At 41.7% G+C, this 17,865-nt stretch overlaps 1 protein-coding gene and 1 pseudogene across 1 annotated transcript; both read right to left on the minus strand.

The window, feature by feature from the left end:
* Positions 1 to 2,431: 2,431 nt before the first annotated feature.
* Positions 2,432 to 7,743, minus strand: asb13a.2 (ankyrin repeat and SOCS box containing 13a, tandem duplicate 2). Its single transcript, XM_068717148.1, has 6 exons — positions 7,640 to 7,743; positions 7,200 to 7,387; positions 6,755 to 6,911; positions 6,509 to 6,643; positions 5,395 to 5,586; positions 2,432 to 4,951 (listed from the first exon to the last, which is right to left on the minus strand). The coding sequence occupies exons 1-6, from the start codon at positions 7,680 to 7,682 to the stop codon at positions 4,824 to 4,826; spliced, it is 843 nt and encodes a 280-aa protein (XP_068573249.1). The 5' UTR covers positions 7,683 to 7,743; the 3' UTR covers positions 2,432 to 4,823.
* A 311-nt stretch (positions 7,744 to 8,054) lies between these two features.
* On the minus strand, positions 8,055 to 17,684 carry LOC137877462 (ankyrin repeat and SOCS box protein 13-like; annotated as a pseudogene).
* Between the last annotated feature and the right edge of the window lie 181 nt (positions 17,685 to 17,865).

Raw genomic sequence — 17,865 nt, forward strand, 5'->3', positions numbered from 1 at the left:
GCTGTGACCTCTATTTCCGTGGAATCGTGGTGAAATATTTATTTTGTGATTTTCCTCAGTGTTTGCCATCAGGCTGCGACTTGTGTTCCTGATAAACCTGCAAGAGGTCAGGGTCTCATAGTCTTTTCAGACTTCTTAGGCTCTTTATAAATACTTGGTTTGAGTCAATTCTGGACAGTTTACCCAGGAGAATAAGCCACAGCACATACCATTATAATGCTAAAAATGGGCTTGACATGGGAACTGCAAGTATCCAAGAATTCTTTAAAAAGCTGGCAGAAATACGCAGATGTTAATAAAAATCTGAAATGACAACACTTTTTTTTGCTCTTTCGATTCTTTGTAAAATCTTCATCCAAAGGCCCGAGGCTACAAGAGAAGTCACTGAGCAAGTTATCTTTCGTCCTTTATTTCTTTCCACGTGGACAGGACGTTTCGACAGAACTGCGACATCTGCTGTGTCAGATACTTCTGCTCATGGAGATTAGTCTTTCTTCAAAGTGTTCCTCCGTTTAGACAGGGATGCCGCAGCAAAGCGGTGAGACGAGCTAATCCTACAGGTCACAGCAGAGGCCAGGGGTTCAGACAGGATGTGCAAAATCAAACCTGCCCGACGACGTCAGTAACAAAACAAAGTCAAAATTGTCTTCGATGCTGCATTAAAGTAGAACGTTTTCATTCAAGTGTGTCAAAGAGTTTTTGGCCCTCGGCCCACATTTCAGGCCCCTTGGTGTGGATGGAGACGTTCACAAAAGCAAACTGAAAATACAGGCGAAGATGCATTGGGTCTAAACGTGGGTTTGGATTTGACCCCAACAGGTTTTGCAAGGCCACTAATATAGATATTAGAAATATTTTTTAGATTCAAACTTGGGGGAAGAACTATTACAGAAACACAGAGCTAGCTCTAGAAATTATATAAAATGTAGTTTATTTATGTAGAGATGTACTACTAGTCTTCCTCCACTCAAGGTCTCGCACATACAAACTCCCACCAGACCTTAACTACTTTTGATTAGCATGAATCATCTTGATGTAGAAATAATGTTCCAGCAACGCATATTGGCGAATTTCAATCTGCAGAAAATTTTTAAAGTTGTGTTCAATTTGAGGTGTGTTTCTTTGGTGATTTGGGGTTTATGTACATCTACGTAAACAGATTCTTGTAGAATCAGTCTCACATCTGCAGCTCATTTCAGGGTGCTAATTTTCCGGCTGCAGTGTCTGATGGGAGAGCGTGGTACTGGACCATCACAGCATCCAGCTCTTTGTTTATCCCATTCTCAAACAAAAGCCTCCCAGTTCCTGTCCGCTTAGCACCTCAAAGCCACAATCCGCCCTCCCGATTTTTTTCCTCAACTCTCTTACTGCCAAGATCTCATGAGATGGAGAGAGCTGTGTTTCCTAACAGACGCAAGTACATCAACAGGGCAATTAGCCACAAGCCTCAGAGGAACCACAGTTACTTGCAGCTTGTTTCCTCGGTGTCCTCTGGGCCTGAACACATGCCGACCGGGAAGCACATTTTGTTGTTGGCTCACTAATTCTGCAAGCATTTGGTTGACAAACGATTTCTTTATCCATAGCGCGCCCTAGTGGTAGATGAGCGCAGCTGAGTTTATTGTTGTAAATACTGATTTGAAATCAGGTAAGTTGACACACAGTAACTTTTTGAACCCTATCGCCCCAAAACCCACTTTAAAGCCCCTGAAAATGTGAAGTTTTTCTTAATAACATTAAATGTTCATGACTTAATAATCAAAAACCCCACCAATAGTCTGAGCACAACATCTTTAATGGTAATTTATTAAGAGTTTAATTTGCTCCAATGATGCTGTGCGGTGTGATTTCATTGACAGTGGCCTGGTAACATAAACAGACGTGACACCTTTTTCCAACGTTCTTCAAATCAGTGGGTGAAAATGTGTTTTCACAGCCTTTAAACTCCTACTCTGAATCAAGTAGCTTCAAAGTAAGGTTGCAGGGTCCTAAATCGGTCATTGATTGTAAATGGCAACCTTCTGGACGCGACACCAACAAGAAGGTTCATTGTTTTTGATGAAAGGAGTAGAAAGGGTGTCCTTATACTTTAAAACATAGTTTGGGACAAGATGGTCTGCTTACCTTCCAAGACCTTAAAGCTACTATAATAAATCATTGTATATTAAAGGTGCAGTGTGTAGTATTTGGTGGCATCTAGCGGTGAATACTTAATGTAATTTAAGCGGTGAGAACGCCAATCTCCGTATGTAGATGTAAATTCACTGAATTAGATGGTGGAGCTCCTGCCCTGCTGTAGAGATGAAACATCCGTCACGTACCGTTCTGGGATTTGTGTTTACAAGAAGAAGTTGGCAGCAGGCAGTCCAGCATACAGTACATGTATGAAAGCCGGATTCATTCAAAGGCATGAGGACAGCAAGCACGTTAACAGAACAATTTATTCAATAAATCAACATATTCAGAGCTTCTGTACAGCTTAATTAGATAAATATTGATGACACATTTTTGGGATCATTCCTCAGTCTTCAAGATTATTTACAGGCTAAGATAATGATGACCCAGACTGCATTTTTGTAGCATGAAAACTAGTCAAAATCTCTCGTGATGATGGAAGATCGGTTTCTAGGAATTTTCGGTTAAACAAACTGTCACGGCTCAGCATATATATGAAGTAGCTGCAGCCAGCATTGTGCAGCCAGGGCACATTTAGGGAGAAGGGGGTGATATGACAGGTTTGGATGCTGGCCGAGAGCGTGAAATATTGCTTTTGAATGCTCGGTAAAGATCTGCCAGACAAACGGTGAACACGCAGGTGCAGTTCTCCATGAGGCCAGACAGATCAGCCAGACAGATCAGCCTCTTCAAAGCTAAGCAAGGTTACTGTGCCCCTGGTAGCAGAGTAATCTCGAAGGGCGCACAATTATTTTATCCACATTTAAGCTAGCATAGGTCTAACCGGATGTTAGCATATGGCTAACCAGACGTTAACATCAGGCTAACATGAAGTAAGCTGGCTCGGCAGCGATTAGAATTTAGGTTGCGTTGTAAATTGTGTAAAGTTCTGGCCTAATGCGGCTTTATGCTGAGAAAGTTCACTGCTTCCTATACAAAGATGTAACATCTCCACGGCAACTGCAGCGGCTGACCCACAACACCATAAACTGGCCGGTTTCAACCTCTGTGGAGAAGTTCTGAAACTTCCAAAACAGGCCATGTCAACGTAGAAGAGCACCGATAAAGCACTCCAAAGCAATTTGTGGAACAACTTCCTGCATCTCCTTCTAAAAATACTAAGACCTCGCTGAGCTCTCTGGGTCGTCTCTATAGCAGCTTTAGTGGAGCAACAGACACAAAGCTGTAAATAGTCTCCTCAAACTGGAAGACACAAAGACCGTCGCTGAGGCGGGTTGTGAATCACGGGAATCTGAGACGGAGCGAAGCAGCATCTGGAGAGAGTCACTTCGAGTGCTGCTGTGACAGCAACACTGCTTGGTATTCAAACTGGGCGATACATGTTTAAAGGAGACAGCTTTCTGTTGACTGAGCACGTATGCAACGTCTCAGTCATTTCACATTTTGGCCGCTACTCAGCATTTACGGGTTTAGTGAAATTAATTTCCCGGCAAATCCAGGATTCAATCCAGCAACCTTTAGTTGGGCAAATAATGTTGCCTCAGTTCCTAAAAATGACTTCCTCCACCTGAGCTCTGACAGTTGTTCTCTAGTTGAAATAAAAACCTCTCTAGTATTAGAGGCACACTCTTCTCTTCTATCTAAAGCAAAAAAGCATGCTATTAAAGACTTTTATAGCTTAATGGATATTTTGGATGTTTACAAGTGTGATGGTATGAAGCACTTCTCCATAGCCAGTGTATAGAAACAGGAAAGACAGGAGTATCAGTGTGACTTTGGTGAATCCAAAAGGAACCCTGAAGTCACACAATGACACTAACTACCTGATCGAGGCCCTGTGTTGTGAGAGGTGAAATGACTGTTTTTTTAATGGAGTCTGGTGTCTTTGAAGAGAGCAGAGATAACGACTTCAGCTACCCATCACAAAGAGCTGCCTGACAGCAAGGTAAAGAGGTGAACATATTCTAAATATATCCTACACTTCAACTGATATACATTTTTTCAGGTGTCTACAATACATCCACACTAGTACACTGCTTTGCTCCCGTACTGGTTCTCCATCTACTAGTTAATACTCTGACTATGGAGAAGCACCTCACACAACCCCACTTCTAAACATCCAGACTGTCCCCGGTAAGATTACACACTGCTGCCTCCATTGGCAACAACATTGCGAACTAAAAATAAACTAAAAACAATCACCTTCACACAGCGTGCTGACATTAACCTGAGCTAGTGACTGTGATCGTTGACGGTGAAAGAAACCAAAGGGAGCAGATTTTCCCTCAAGACGCTGCTGTTGAGGAGACAGTTTGGATTTCTACTTTACGGTTTTCATTTCCTGGTCGAATTAAATTGAGACTGTTTCATTACCGCTTCAAAATTTCTTGTAGTAAAATCCTATCGTTGGCGTGAGTGTGAACACAATGAATGACTTTGCTTTCGCACCGAAACAACTCCAACAGAGGAGCTAGGACACTCCTCTCTGTCTCCGCCCCACTTTGTAACATTTTACTTGCAAAACTAGATAAAAAGAAGTTTGTGCCAAAACTGTGAGTCTACTATCATCATATCTAATACACTGGCACCGTCGCTGTGTTTCTTTTCCTTCAGAAGCGTGCTGCAGCTCTTTGAGGTTTCAGGTTTTCTGTGAACATCATCCCGACTCGTCCTCCCCTCCGGGACACTCACTGATGGCAGAGGTAGCCGACGATGAGCTTGGGTATTTCCAGTTGACCTATGACCTTCGCGGCTCTGGTGCCCAGCTTCGTCCTCACGGCCAACCTGCTGAGCTGCTGCAGATTCATGGGGTTGGCTACAGAGAGGAAGAAAAGAGGTGGATATACTGTAAGTGTTCACAAAATATTAGTATTCTGCTTGAGATTTGTAACCAAATGATAACATCATGTAATTATTCTTTTAATATAAATATTGTATTTTTCTACCTTCATCTTCTTGTATTTAAAGTCTAAAAACTGCTGTACATGTTTCACAACAGGCTCTGTCAGTGGAATTAAGAGTTGTAAATCATCACCATCTCATATGCAGTCACTGCACCGGCTAAATTATACGTGACATATATAGTACATGACATACGAGCATCTCTCTATAACTTCCTGGAAGTGAAATGCAATCCTTGCTTGCCATCTGCTGGTGCTACGTTGACACTATGCCGTGGCACAGGATTAACTACAGCTGCACAAACCGGGTAAACAATGTTTGTTTTCCATGCAGCCCTGACTTCTGCGCGTAACTTACTCTCATAAAACTGTAGGCAGGCAGCAGAGGGCGAGCCGGGCGTGGTGTAATCGAGGGGTCTCTTGTTGTGCTGGTCCCTGGCGTGGACGTTGGCCCCGAACTCCACCAGCGTCTCCACCATCTCAACCTGCATGTTTTTAGCAGCGTGGTGCAGTGGAGTCTCGTGTAGCCGGGCAGCATTCACCTTAGCGCCTTAAAGGGAAAGGGATATTCATGTCGGCTCTCGAAGGAAAAGGCTGGTGATGTTTTATATGTTTTTTTTTTTATTGTGAACAAATCTCATGAAAAGACCAAATCCCAAAATGGGTTAGTCCGTCTCTCGCCTAACACGTCTGTCTGGCCGGTGGTTCCTACTGGAGATGTATAGCTTCAAAAATGGGTCACAAATATATAGTTTAATTTCCTTTAACAGCTCAAACAGGAAATGGTGCTTTTGTTGGGGATCATTTATGAAACATTGTCAATATGTTCCATATTTTTGAGGCCTCCATGTTTTTTCCCCAGGGAATACATAACATTTTAAACGGACTTCCTCATCGCTTCGCTGTCTAATATATATAAATATATCTTTCTGTCAACGTTCCATTGTCATTATGTGGATGAAGAGTTGCTTTGGAAGACCTTTGACAATCTCTGACATGAGTGGACAGCTGAATACTTTACAAGTTCTGGTGTCATGTTTGTTGTGAAAGACAAACTGTAGTCGCAAAGTAACATGCGATATGTTCTAGAATAATAAACAGAATTATCATGAGAAGGATAATGTGAATTTGATTTGATTTTTGGTATTTTTTGCATCAGAGTCGCTGGTGTTTGGCAACTGACACTCAAATCTCAGATGCCAGAGCTTTTGTAGAAAGAAGAGTAAACAAAGTTGTCCATGCTTGTAACTGTATTATGATGCATTCTTTTGCCAAATGAAGAAGGCAATTACTTTACATATCTTACTCACATTTACACTCTCTGCTCTTTGATTTTCACAGGATGCTAAAACACCTGAAAATAGTGGCTATCTGGAAGGTAATAAATCAATCTAAACCATGCAAAACTGCAGGTAAAAAAGTAAATTTAAATTAAGGCAAATTTCCCCATGCTGCTTTGCACTGACGCTCACCTGCATTGAGCAGCTCTTTCACACAGTCCGTGTGTTTGTTGGCACAAGCCACATGTAGCGGGGTCCCGTAGTAAAGGTCATACGCCTCCAGACAAGCACCCGTGGCAATCAGGAGCTTCACGCAGTCCGACTTTCCTGGAAAATTACATTTGTCGCGATCTAAGTCTCTTTGTAAAGATCAATGTGAGGCTTAACTTGATCTCACAGAAGCCGTAAAGGCGTGTGAAGTGAGCCGGTGGCCCTCACCTCCCATGCAGGCCTCGTGGAGGGGCGAGGCCGTGCGGGAGGTGAGGGCAGGGTCGGCCTTGGCGCCGTGATCCAGCAAGAGCCTGACGCACTCCAGACTGCCGGCCGAACAGGCATCGCACAGCGGGGTGCTCCCGTCTACGTTCCTAGCATCCACCTGAGATGCATTATGGGACATAGGATTATATCTACAGAGGTACTTCAACCTCTTCTCACATGTCCTCTCCTTGTTCACTCAATGTGTCTGATTACTTGGGCAAACTCCCTTCTATGTCTCTATACAAAATCAATGTTTGTTCATAATCTGACCTTAATGGTTCAATATTTTTAAATGAAAGAAAGGTTAGAATTGTGCGAGATATAATCAACGAATTAAGTTTACACAAATTGGCAAGCTCTGTTTTCTATTAAGGTCACCCATGATAAGGTCTCTCTCCCGGCTCACCTGGGCTCCAGCGTCCAGCAGCAGCCGGACACACTGGGCCTGTCCGCGGAGGCAGGCCTCGTGCAGCGCTGTGATGGAGTCCACCGCCACGATGTTGACCGAGGCTCCGCTTCGGATGAGGTGCTCCAGCTGTGAAGTCTGGCCGAGCGACGCCGCCTTGTGCACCTCTGTTCTCTCCGACCAGCAGCCTGCGGGGTTATAGTGCAAATGTTGTCATCAGCTGTTCTCGCGGTATGGTGAATTAATAAACGCCTTCATTGCGTTGTCTATCCTCGCTTTGTTGTAGCTGTGGAGTGACTGTCTGTAAAGCCGCTTGCTGGCACGTTAGCGGTCTATAGTTAGCATTCCGGCTGACAGTGCAACCATACATGCTGCCCAACGTCAAACCGGGTCGAGACCCGAAAAAGCCTCACCGGTAGGTGTCTTTATTTCATACTCACCGATGTCTCCAAAGAAGTATGGACGAGCGTTTTCAATTTCCATCCTGTCTTTTTTTCTTCCGAGAAAATGAACAACGTTTAAGCAGACTGTCAGACACGAGGTGTTTGTAAACAACCGCGGCTTGTTAATGTTTACGTGCGGCGGGAGTCACGTGACAAACCCGGAACTCGAAGCGTATGCTGGTACTTGTAGTTTTTACACTACATTGACTATTTCATGATCTTTGAAGAAACAACACATTTATTCGAAGTCCGAATAAATAATGCGACATAATACACAATATGACGTCAATCCTGAGTCACATGACATGACTAATAGTTGGAATAATAAGCAGATGTTGTCCCCAAAGCTTTCTTTTAGAGATGCTGTATTCAAAATCAAACACTAGTCTCTCATCCGGGCTTAAAAATCTGTTCATGTGCCACTCTGTAGCGATGCAGGGTGATCACAGTACTGGAAGTAGCTGTGGATGCGGTGGGATGTGTCCAGCTGACCTATGACCTCCGAGGCTCTGGTACCCAGCCTCATGCTCACAGTGATTCCACAAAGCTGCTGTAGACTCAGAGGATTACCTGAGAGAAGGAGAAGAAGAAGTCAGCTATTACAATTCAAAAGCAAAACTGAGAAAAAACTGCTTCTTTCTTAGAACTTACTTTCATAAAACCTGAGGCAGGTCAGGTGTAAGCCGGAGATGCAGGTGTTGTGTAGTCTACAGGCTTTCTTCCTAGGTTGTCGCTGGCGTGCACGTTGGCTACGAACTCCATCAACAGCTCGATCATGTCCACCATGTCGACTCGCGCTGCATGGTGCAAGGCTACCTCGTGGAACTTAACTGAGTTCACATGCACCTGCAGGAAGTTAAAATGAGTTGAGGCCTGTTTGTTTGGATTCACAACAGAAAGTATCTGTGTGTTTTGGTAGACCTTGTAACTATGTAAAATCCGCCCTCATACAATAAATCCTGCCTTCTCATTCCATTCGCTTGGTGGTGTATTCCTCTCCGCCCTGCAGATACTAACGATGAAATTGGTTCTTTTAAAGCTGTCATTCTGCACCGACATGCAATAATCCAGAAATTGCTCATCAAGGACGCACAGAGACTCATTTCTACATCCTAACAGACCAGAATGAATCAGTTGCTCACTGCTGTTGATTTTCCCCTAACTCATACCGTATGGATTTAAATTGAGGAAAAAGTGTTTTTCTACATTATATTATGGACTTTTTTTTCACAACAGTCCCACCACTCGACAATGACTGGGGCCATGGACAAAAATAGTACAGAACCCAGTATTCATAGTGATAGAACACCAATTTAACACAAGATGCAGCCTTCTCGCTGACCTGCATTAAGCAGCTCTTTGACACAGTCCACGTGTCCTTTAGCACAGGGGTTCTTAACCTTTTTGACCTCGGGGGCCAAACTTTTCAAGTACAAAGTGGCCCGGGGCCCATTCAAATATTAACACTGTATTGGTTTAACTAATTGATCACACTCTTGGTTTGATTTGTATTCAATAACAACATCTAATTCACTTACAGTTTAACAAGCAAAAACCTGCCGTGCCTGTACTAAATCAGTGAGACATATTTTACCCCTTAACACACGGTTGGCCTCTGCTAGAAAATCTGCCAGGTTGGTTCCCATGAGAGAGGCAGAACACGGCGATGTCCATAGAGACGTCACGAAGCGGGACCTGCACAGAGACGATGCCTTTTATATTTTCGAACAACTGCACAGACTGTAAGTGGATTGGCACGCAGAAAACACCGACGCACTCACGTTGGCCGTGTCACAGACTGACAAGATTGCAAGCGGCTGCCAGGTCAAAGCTGAGCACTTTGTTCTTCGCGCTGCACGCTATTTTAGTCGCCACAACCAAAGTCTGCAACCACCAGAGAGGGAGGTCTGAAATAAAAAGGCACAATTGATGTGTTTACAATTATAGCTAAAACTGTTGATCTTCTCCCAAGCTGCTGACAGCCGTCTCCTTACAGCAGCCAAATGAAGCATCAATTCAACACCCACAGCAGAGTAATGGAAGGTGTTCACTGTGTACAGCAGATACATGATGTAGATAATGGGAGGTGTGGACCCCCAACAAGAAATGTGAAGGATATTAAATTCTTTTTACTGTTTTGGCGGTGTAGAGGGACGGCCTTGTTAATGTTTCGAGAAAAAGCTGAATTAAAGAGGCGTGTCTTTTACAATGCATTTTATACATTGATTATAACGTCTCACTTTTGTCTGATGTAAGAGATGATGGATTGTCGGGCCATCTCTGAACCTGCGCCGTGTGTCCTCTGTGGTAGATCCCAAAGGCCTGTGGGTCCTGCTTGAACATACGCTTCGCCTCGCCGCTGGACGTGCTGTACAAAACCTCATTGATGTATCGGAACCGGGCCGACTCTTCGAGCGTCTGTGTGTCTGTTGTCCCGGATAAGTCTGTGTCCTCTTCTGGCTTTTTCATTTTCTGTGGTTTACTTTGCTTTTCCTTTTTCTTGGCTGGTGTCTGACCGTTGTTGTTGCAATATGAATCTATTTTGACTTCTTCCGACATCTTCCGTTCTGCTCTACAGATTCTGCTTTATTGATTTCCTTCTCTGGCTTATTCTGACTGTATTTATTTTGACATTTCCTCTTGTTCTTCATTTTGGTTTTCCACTGTTGTCTGCTCAGTCTATCCGTGTCCTCTGGTTTGAATTTGATCATTTGGTTATCCGTTGTTTTCGCCCATTGATGTGGTTTTTAACTTAAGGGAGAAAAACATTTGGATATTATCTCATATTTAAGTACTGTGAACATCAACATTGTTGTTTATCAATCCAATGAATACTTCTCCACACTAAAATGTTTTTAAATCGATGAAATGTAAGCCTTTAACCAGTTAATTACTCACCAAATTTGTTGTCTTTCTTCCTCTTTTTTGTTGCAAGTGTCTCCTCATCAACAGATAATGTAATAAGTCTTTGAACTGAAACGTGCAGCCTAATGTTGAAGACCAATGTCCATTGTAGAAAGTGTCCCCTTTTCTTTGTAAATGTGGAAAATCACATATTTAATGGCTTCTTGTGCTACAAATTACATTTCTGATCTCTCTCTCGCTCTCGCTCTCTGTGCGTGTGTTTCTTTTTTATTCAATTATTTATCTATTTCTTAAAATCCAATTCAACATCAGCAAATGTTTCCCTGCTTGACTGTCTCCCAGAACAGGAAACATTAAAAACTAAAACAAAACAATCTACAGAAAACCAGCTGTTACATTTCCTGACTGTCATCTGTCCTTTTTAAAGGTTTCACCATCTTCTGCTATGTATGTTGGACTTGCACAACTCAGAATACTTAATAAAGCCATACATAATACTGGTTACCCCTTCTTGTAGTACAGCTTGCACATTTACCTCGACATCCGTGCTGCTGGTCGCCTTCTGGGTGTTTCTGAGGACCGTTTTGCTCAGGACCTGAGCGTCTTGATCGTCACTCCAGTCTTCATCCTCATTAAACATGTTTCCCGAAGGACTGTAAGAAACACAGAAACACTCATACAAATCATACGAATGTAAAGCACTGCTGAAGAGGAGAAAACAACTGTAGTTCTTAGATAGAGCCTACATTTTCTGCTCTTATTCGGGATTTGTAGAGTTTAAAATGTAACTAGGCTATTTGTATCACTAATAATATTTATCATAAGCACTCTGAACTTGAATGAATGAATACATGTTTATAAAGTCTTGTTTCATATTTATACTCTTTACTGTACTATATGCATTTTACTTAAACATGCTTAGATCTGTTACTGAAAGGTTTGTTGACATGTTTACACATACAAGGACTTTGTATTAGTAATTTAGTGCATAACGGTCATAATAAATATAGTAAGAGAAAAGGAAAAAGTGTAAATAGAAGTGCAGAGTGAGCGATCAGAAAGTTCTAAGGCCTTAAAGTAGCAGCGGTGGCGTCTGTTTCCATGGCATTCAGTGACACGCGTGTGTGTATGAGTGGTTGCGTGTGATTGGTCCAGACAGAAACAGAGCAATATTAATAATTTTCTCATATTATATATATATGTGTATATATATCTATATCTATATATAGATATAGATATATAGATATATCTATATATATATATCTATATCTATATATAGATATAGATATAGATCTATATATCTATATATATATCTATATATATTATATACATATATAACGGCTGTTCCACAAACACATTGATGTTCTGCTTGTTTGTTTCATGTTGTGATAAACTGCAGCTGCTTCCTCTCTTACTTGTGAGGGTTTCATTGTGAAAACAGATTCATGAAAAACATGCAGACCTTATACCATGCCCTGTGATGTGAAGGGATCACTTTTATTCTACTTATCGACACCTTCATCTATCAGCTTCTAGTAAAATAAATATCTTTAAAAACACAAATATATAATTTCATTCTTTAAAAAAAAAAAAAAGCTCAGTTGTTGCTTAAAAAAAAGCTGGTGGATTTATTTTTTATCAAACACACTTTATGTTTTGTACTGATGAGTTTCATGCAGATCCAAACGTTAAAGTGCTTCAACATTGTCTATGAGATCCTGTAGCTGCCGACTCATACATGTAGCCACAGGTGTCCTCAGTGTTAGCCAATTCATAAAGAAACAAACCAAAACACCACATAAACAGCAACATCATTACACTAAACAAATAACGAGGAAAAAGCGATCTAGGTGTATCATAAATCTAAACTGTAGCCAGGAAGCCTCTGTCTCTGATACTGACTGATGGGCCAGTCAGTAAATATACAGTTGTGGTCAAAAGTTTACATACACTTGTAAAGAACATAATGTCATGGCTCTCTTGAGTTTCCAGTTATTTCTACAACTCTGATTTTTCTCTGATAGAGTGATTGGAACAGATACTTCTTTGTCACAAAAAACATTCATGAAGTTTGGTTCTTTCATGACTTTATTATGGGTTAACAGAAAAAGTGATCAAATCTGCTGGGTCAAAAATATACATACAGCAGTGCTAATATTTGGTTACATGTCCCTTGGCCATTTTCACTTCAATTAGGTGCTTTTGGTAGCCATCCACAAGCTTCTGGCAAGCTTCTCGTTGAATCTTTGACCACTCCTCTTGACAGAAATGGTGCAGTTCAGTTAAATTTGATGGCTTTCTGACATGGACTTGTTTCTTCAGCATTGTCCACATGTTCTCAATGGGATTTAAGTCAGGACTTTGGGAAGGCCATTCTAAAACCCTAATTCTAGCCTGATTTAGCCATTCCATTACCACTTTTGATGTGTGTTTGGGGTCATTGTCCTGTTGGAACACCCAACTGCGCCCAAGACCCAACCTTCGGGCTGATGATTTTAGGTTATCATGAAGAATTTGAAGGTAATCCTCCTTCTTCATTATCCCATTTACTCTCTGTAAAGCACCAGTTCCATTGGCAGCAAAACAGCCCCACAGCATAATACTACCACCACCATGCTTGACGGTAGGCATGGTGTTCTTGGGGTTAAAGGCCTCACCTTTTCTCCTCCAAACATATTGCTGGGCATTGTGGCCAAACAGCTCGATTTTTGTTTCGTCTGACCACAGAACTTTCCTCCAGAAGGTCTTATCTTTGTCCATGTGATCAGCAGCAAACTTCAGTCGAGCCTTAAGGTGCCACTTTTGGAGCAAGGGCTTCCTTCTTGCACGGCAGCCTCTCAGTCCATGGAGATGCAAAACACGCTTGACTGTGGACACTGACACCTGTGTTCCAGCAGCTTCTAATTCTTGGCAGATCTGCTTTTTGGTGGTTCTCGGTTGACTCTTCACCCTCCTGACCAATTTTCTCTCAGCAGCAGGTGATAGCTTGCGTTTTCTTCCTGATCGTGGCAGTGACAAAACAGTGCCATGCACTTTATACTTACAAACAATTGTTTGCACTGTTGCTCTTGGGACCTGCAGCTGCTTTGAAATGGCTCCAAGTGACTTTCCTGACTTGTTCAAGTCAATGATTCGCTTTTTCAGATCCATGCTGAGCTCCTTTGACTTTCCCATTGTAGCGTTTGTGGGCGTTTGTATCCAATGAGCCCTATTTAAATGGCCTCAGAGAAGTCACCAGCTGTAGTCACTCATAATCACTCACAAGAAGTTAAGAGGCCATGCTATGAAGCTCATTTCATTGACACAACTTTCTAAGTCACCAAAATTGCTAATTCATGTTGCTGTATGTATATTTTTGACCCAGCAGATTTTGTCACTTTTTCTGTTAACCCATAATAAAGTCATGAAAGAACCAAACTTCATGAATGTTTTTTGTGACAAAGAAGTATCTGTTCCAATCACTCTATCAGAGAAAAATCAGAGTTGTAGAAATAACGGGGAAACTCAAGAGAGCCATGACATTATGTTCTTTACAAGTGTATGTAAACTTTTGACCACAACTGTATACAGTACTTATGCAGAGTATCATCTCCTGAGACACTAACTAGACAGCCTTCAGTCAGATGAGGTCCAACAATGTAGATTACAGTTGGAGGTTGCCGATGACGAGAGATAGCGCTGCCAAAATACAGATTTGAAAGCCTGTGCACACCCAGGTGATCTAAATGACTTTTTAAATCCCTGGATCGGTCTCTTCTGAGGCTTGTGTCTGTGTGCACAAACGGTAGTTTAAACTGAGCTTGATTAACAGCTCTAGTGCATCTGTTAGGGTGGGACGAATTACACTTTGATCATTCTCATTAGTACATGGAGGCACATTATTTTACACCATAGCTCTGTCCATTTTTAACCTGAGCAGAGGTCTAATCAGAACAACTGTGCGAAAAGCAAGAGAACATAAAACACATGACATGATTTTAAAGGAATCAGAGTATTTATAAAATCAAATTACTTTGATATGTCTACATATAATCTGCTCTTTTTTGGACAAAATGTGCCTAGTCGTTTCTGAGGGCACTTTCAGCATGTTATGAAAAGCTGGTAAAAAGACAAACAATTGTTAACGTTTGTCGACCTCTACTGGTGATTATTTAGAATTGCAGCAATTGCAATAAGGGTAAAATGTATTTCTGTCCCTATGGTCCCCTGTAATTTGAACTTTACCCAAAATGTGCAATTTAACTTGGTGTACCTCATGTCAAACATGATCTTTTGAGTTCATTATCCACAAGCCTAAGTTTTATTTTGACGGCAAGTCCTTTTTAAAAAAGATTCATAGTGTAGCAGCAAGTGAGTGCAGGTGCACTATAAACATATATCCCTAATGTGAAAGGTTTGTGACTTCCCTGTTTAATTGAATTGACAAGTATGGGCGATTTTTGTATCTAGGCCTCTGTAATTACCCTAATGTATTTAAAATAATTGAAGAATTTTTTTTTTATATCATCAAAGGTATCTTGACTGAGGACTTGAATTTGAAACAAATATGGGCAACAGGAGGACAACGTTCTCCAACAGCATGTTGACTCTTCATACGTCAGCTTTTATTTGGTTACACAAACAATCATAACGTCATCAAAGCCTTTACCTGAGAAGAAAAAAAATGGATCACGCCACGTACATACTTCAACATGTATTTGAAGCATGCACGCGGCGTGAAGAAGAAACAAATGGCTTCGTCTGGGGAAAGAAAACAAATAACTTTAATCAATGTAAAGTCGCGACCTGTTGTTTTTTGAGGAATTGTTGCCTTTTTGCACCGTACCTTACTGTCCCGCGGTTTCATTATTTAAAGTTATAGCTAACCCGGGTTGGGACTTTAGCCTGGATTACAAAACTCCTATTTGGCACTGGGAGTTGGAAGCAAGCCAGCATGGAGCTGCAGGCCATCAAGAAGAATGGGAACGATGGAGCAACATATTCTCCTAATGAACAAGTGAGTTAATAATGGGGTAAACAAGAGAGTTCATGTTTAGCCTGACTGATTCTACTAAGAGTCATAATAATAATAATACTGGTGGTGGTAGTAATAGTAGTAGTATTAGTAATATCTTATAATAAATCAAAAATGGTGATAATATGCATACCAATTCTGTATGTATTGTTACTTTTATTTACTGTGAGGAAACTTTAGTGGCATCATCATTTTGCACAAAAAATCCCATTGTGGTGTTTATCATTTCATAGTGTTATTTCCCAATAATTGGCTGCTCCTAGGTGACAGCAGGTAATGGAGATGGTGGGGCCCACAGGAACCCTGATGCAACAGAGAAACACGGGTTGCTTTTTGGACAGGTGAGCTTCCATCAAAGCGTGTGCTCCTTTGTTTAGATTTACCGTCTGTTCAAGATATTAGAATAACACATATATTCAGTTTATAATGCATTTTCCATTTCTGTGTAAAAGACACAAAAGAAAGCAGCACTCGTTTCTGTGGCAACAACTTCTCTTAGTCACTCATTCTCATCTCTTCTGGATGTGAACGAATCAACACACGGTCCCCCGGTTGAACGCCATCTTATCGCTGCTGAAGGGCTACCTTGTAGGCACGCCTCGTGGAGCGGCGAGGCGGTGAGCGCTGTGAGGGATGGGTTCACTTTGGCTCCGTATTGCAAAAGCAGCTGGGCACACTTCAGGCTGCCGTAAGCGCAGGCGTTACACAGAGGAGTGCTCCCGTGAACAATCCATACGTCCACCTGAAACAACCGGAGAAACGATTAGTTCTACTTTCTCCATACGTCTTTAGATTATTGTCATCACAAAGTGGGCAGACATAATCCCATTAACACCTGTGTCATGTAAATAATGCTTATTTCCATCCATGGTAACTTTTGCTTCACAAACCTCACAAAGGCACTATTCATACTGTAATAGATTGCATCACTTTAGGTTTTATTTGTTCACATCTCCACAAGTCAGGTTTGGTCCTCCATAGCTGGAGGTAGGAGTGGGGGGTTTATCCCACCTGGGCTCCAGCCTCCAGCAGCAGCCGGGCACAGTTTGGATGAGCCTGGATTCAGGCCTCGTGGAGAGGAGTGATGTTGTCCACCGTCACCGTGTTGACCGATGCCCCACTTTCTATCAGCTGTTTCAGCTGCAGGGCCCTGCCGTGGGACGCTGCCTCGTGCAGGGCAGTCCGGTCCGCCCAGAAACCTTTTACACAGACAGTAACACACACACACACACACACACACACACACACACACACACACACAGAGACAAGAACACACACACAGAGACAGTAACACTGCTGTGAAGCTGCTGTTTTAAATAACGTTAGCCTACCTTACTAAAATAACATTTGCCTCTTCGTATTGGTTTCAGTTATATTCAGTTAGACCTTACATTATGTCTGTACATTATTTAATACATGTTAATACAAATAGTAACCGTATAAACAATAACTACAATATAACAGCAACTAATAAGTCATTATTAGTTATAGTAGCTGTATTATTTTATATTCTATTGTAAATTTGAATATCTTTCTATTTATTGCACTGTCTTGATTGTTGTTGATTATTTGATGTTATTGTTTGTTTGTTATTGTTTAATGTTATGCACCTTCCGCCATGACAAATTCCTTGTAGGTGCAAACTTCCTAGGCGATACATGGTTCTGGTTCTGATTAGCCAGTTAGCTACTCTGCAATTACGACAGAATGTATAATTCCCTAAAAGGTGTTTACCTTGTCAGAGTTTCATCTCTACGTGTAATAACTTTTTATAATGGAACATAATAATTGTGTAAGTATTCGTGTCATGTAGCCTTCTTTAACTCGCTTATTTGCCAGTATGTTACTTATAGCCATGGTTGACGTTGTGTATACAGTTATACATCGGTAAAGTCTTCTAGATATGATACGTGAGTGTCACGAGCAGGGCACGAGCACGGGCTAATATGATTAAATAAGGTAGATGTCAAGAGAATCCACTTCCGTTCTACATTTTTAACCGGCTAACATGTACCGTATGACAGCTGTTGTGAACATGATTAACGGTGCTCACCGATGTCGCAAAGAAACGAACGGCGCGCTGCTGTCACCTCCATGTTTTAGCGGCTAAAACACTTTGAGAAACCGCTGAGGCAAGGGACTGGAATACATGAGCTAGGCTAACGTTGCGAGTGTCGAAGGGAGAGACGCCAGAGAGAATTGTGGGAGTCGTAGTTTACAGGTGTGAGGGTTCCTGCGCTGCTACTCAGACATAAAATCCCCTGTTCAGGTATTACAGGGCAACTCGATTGTGCGGTGACACACAGGAGTCATGCATTATACATTATATTCCATAATTGATGTA

This window comes from Cebidichthys violaceus, unplaced genomic scaffold (genome assembly GCF_023349555.1).
Source record: "Cebidichthys violaceus isolate CVI_PGR_0920_01 unplaced genomic scaffold, fCebVio1.0.p SCAF_21, whole genome shotgun sequence".
NCBI lineage: Eukaryota > Metazoa > Chordata > Actinopteri > Perciformes > Stichaeidae > Cebidichthys > Cebidichthys violaceus.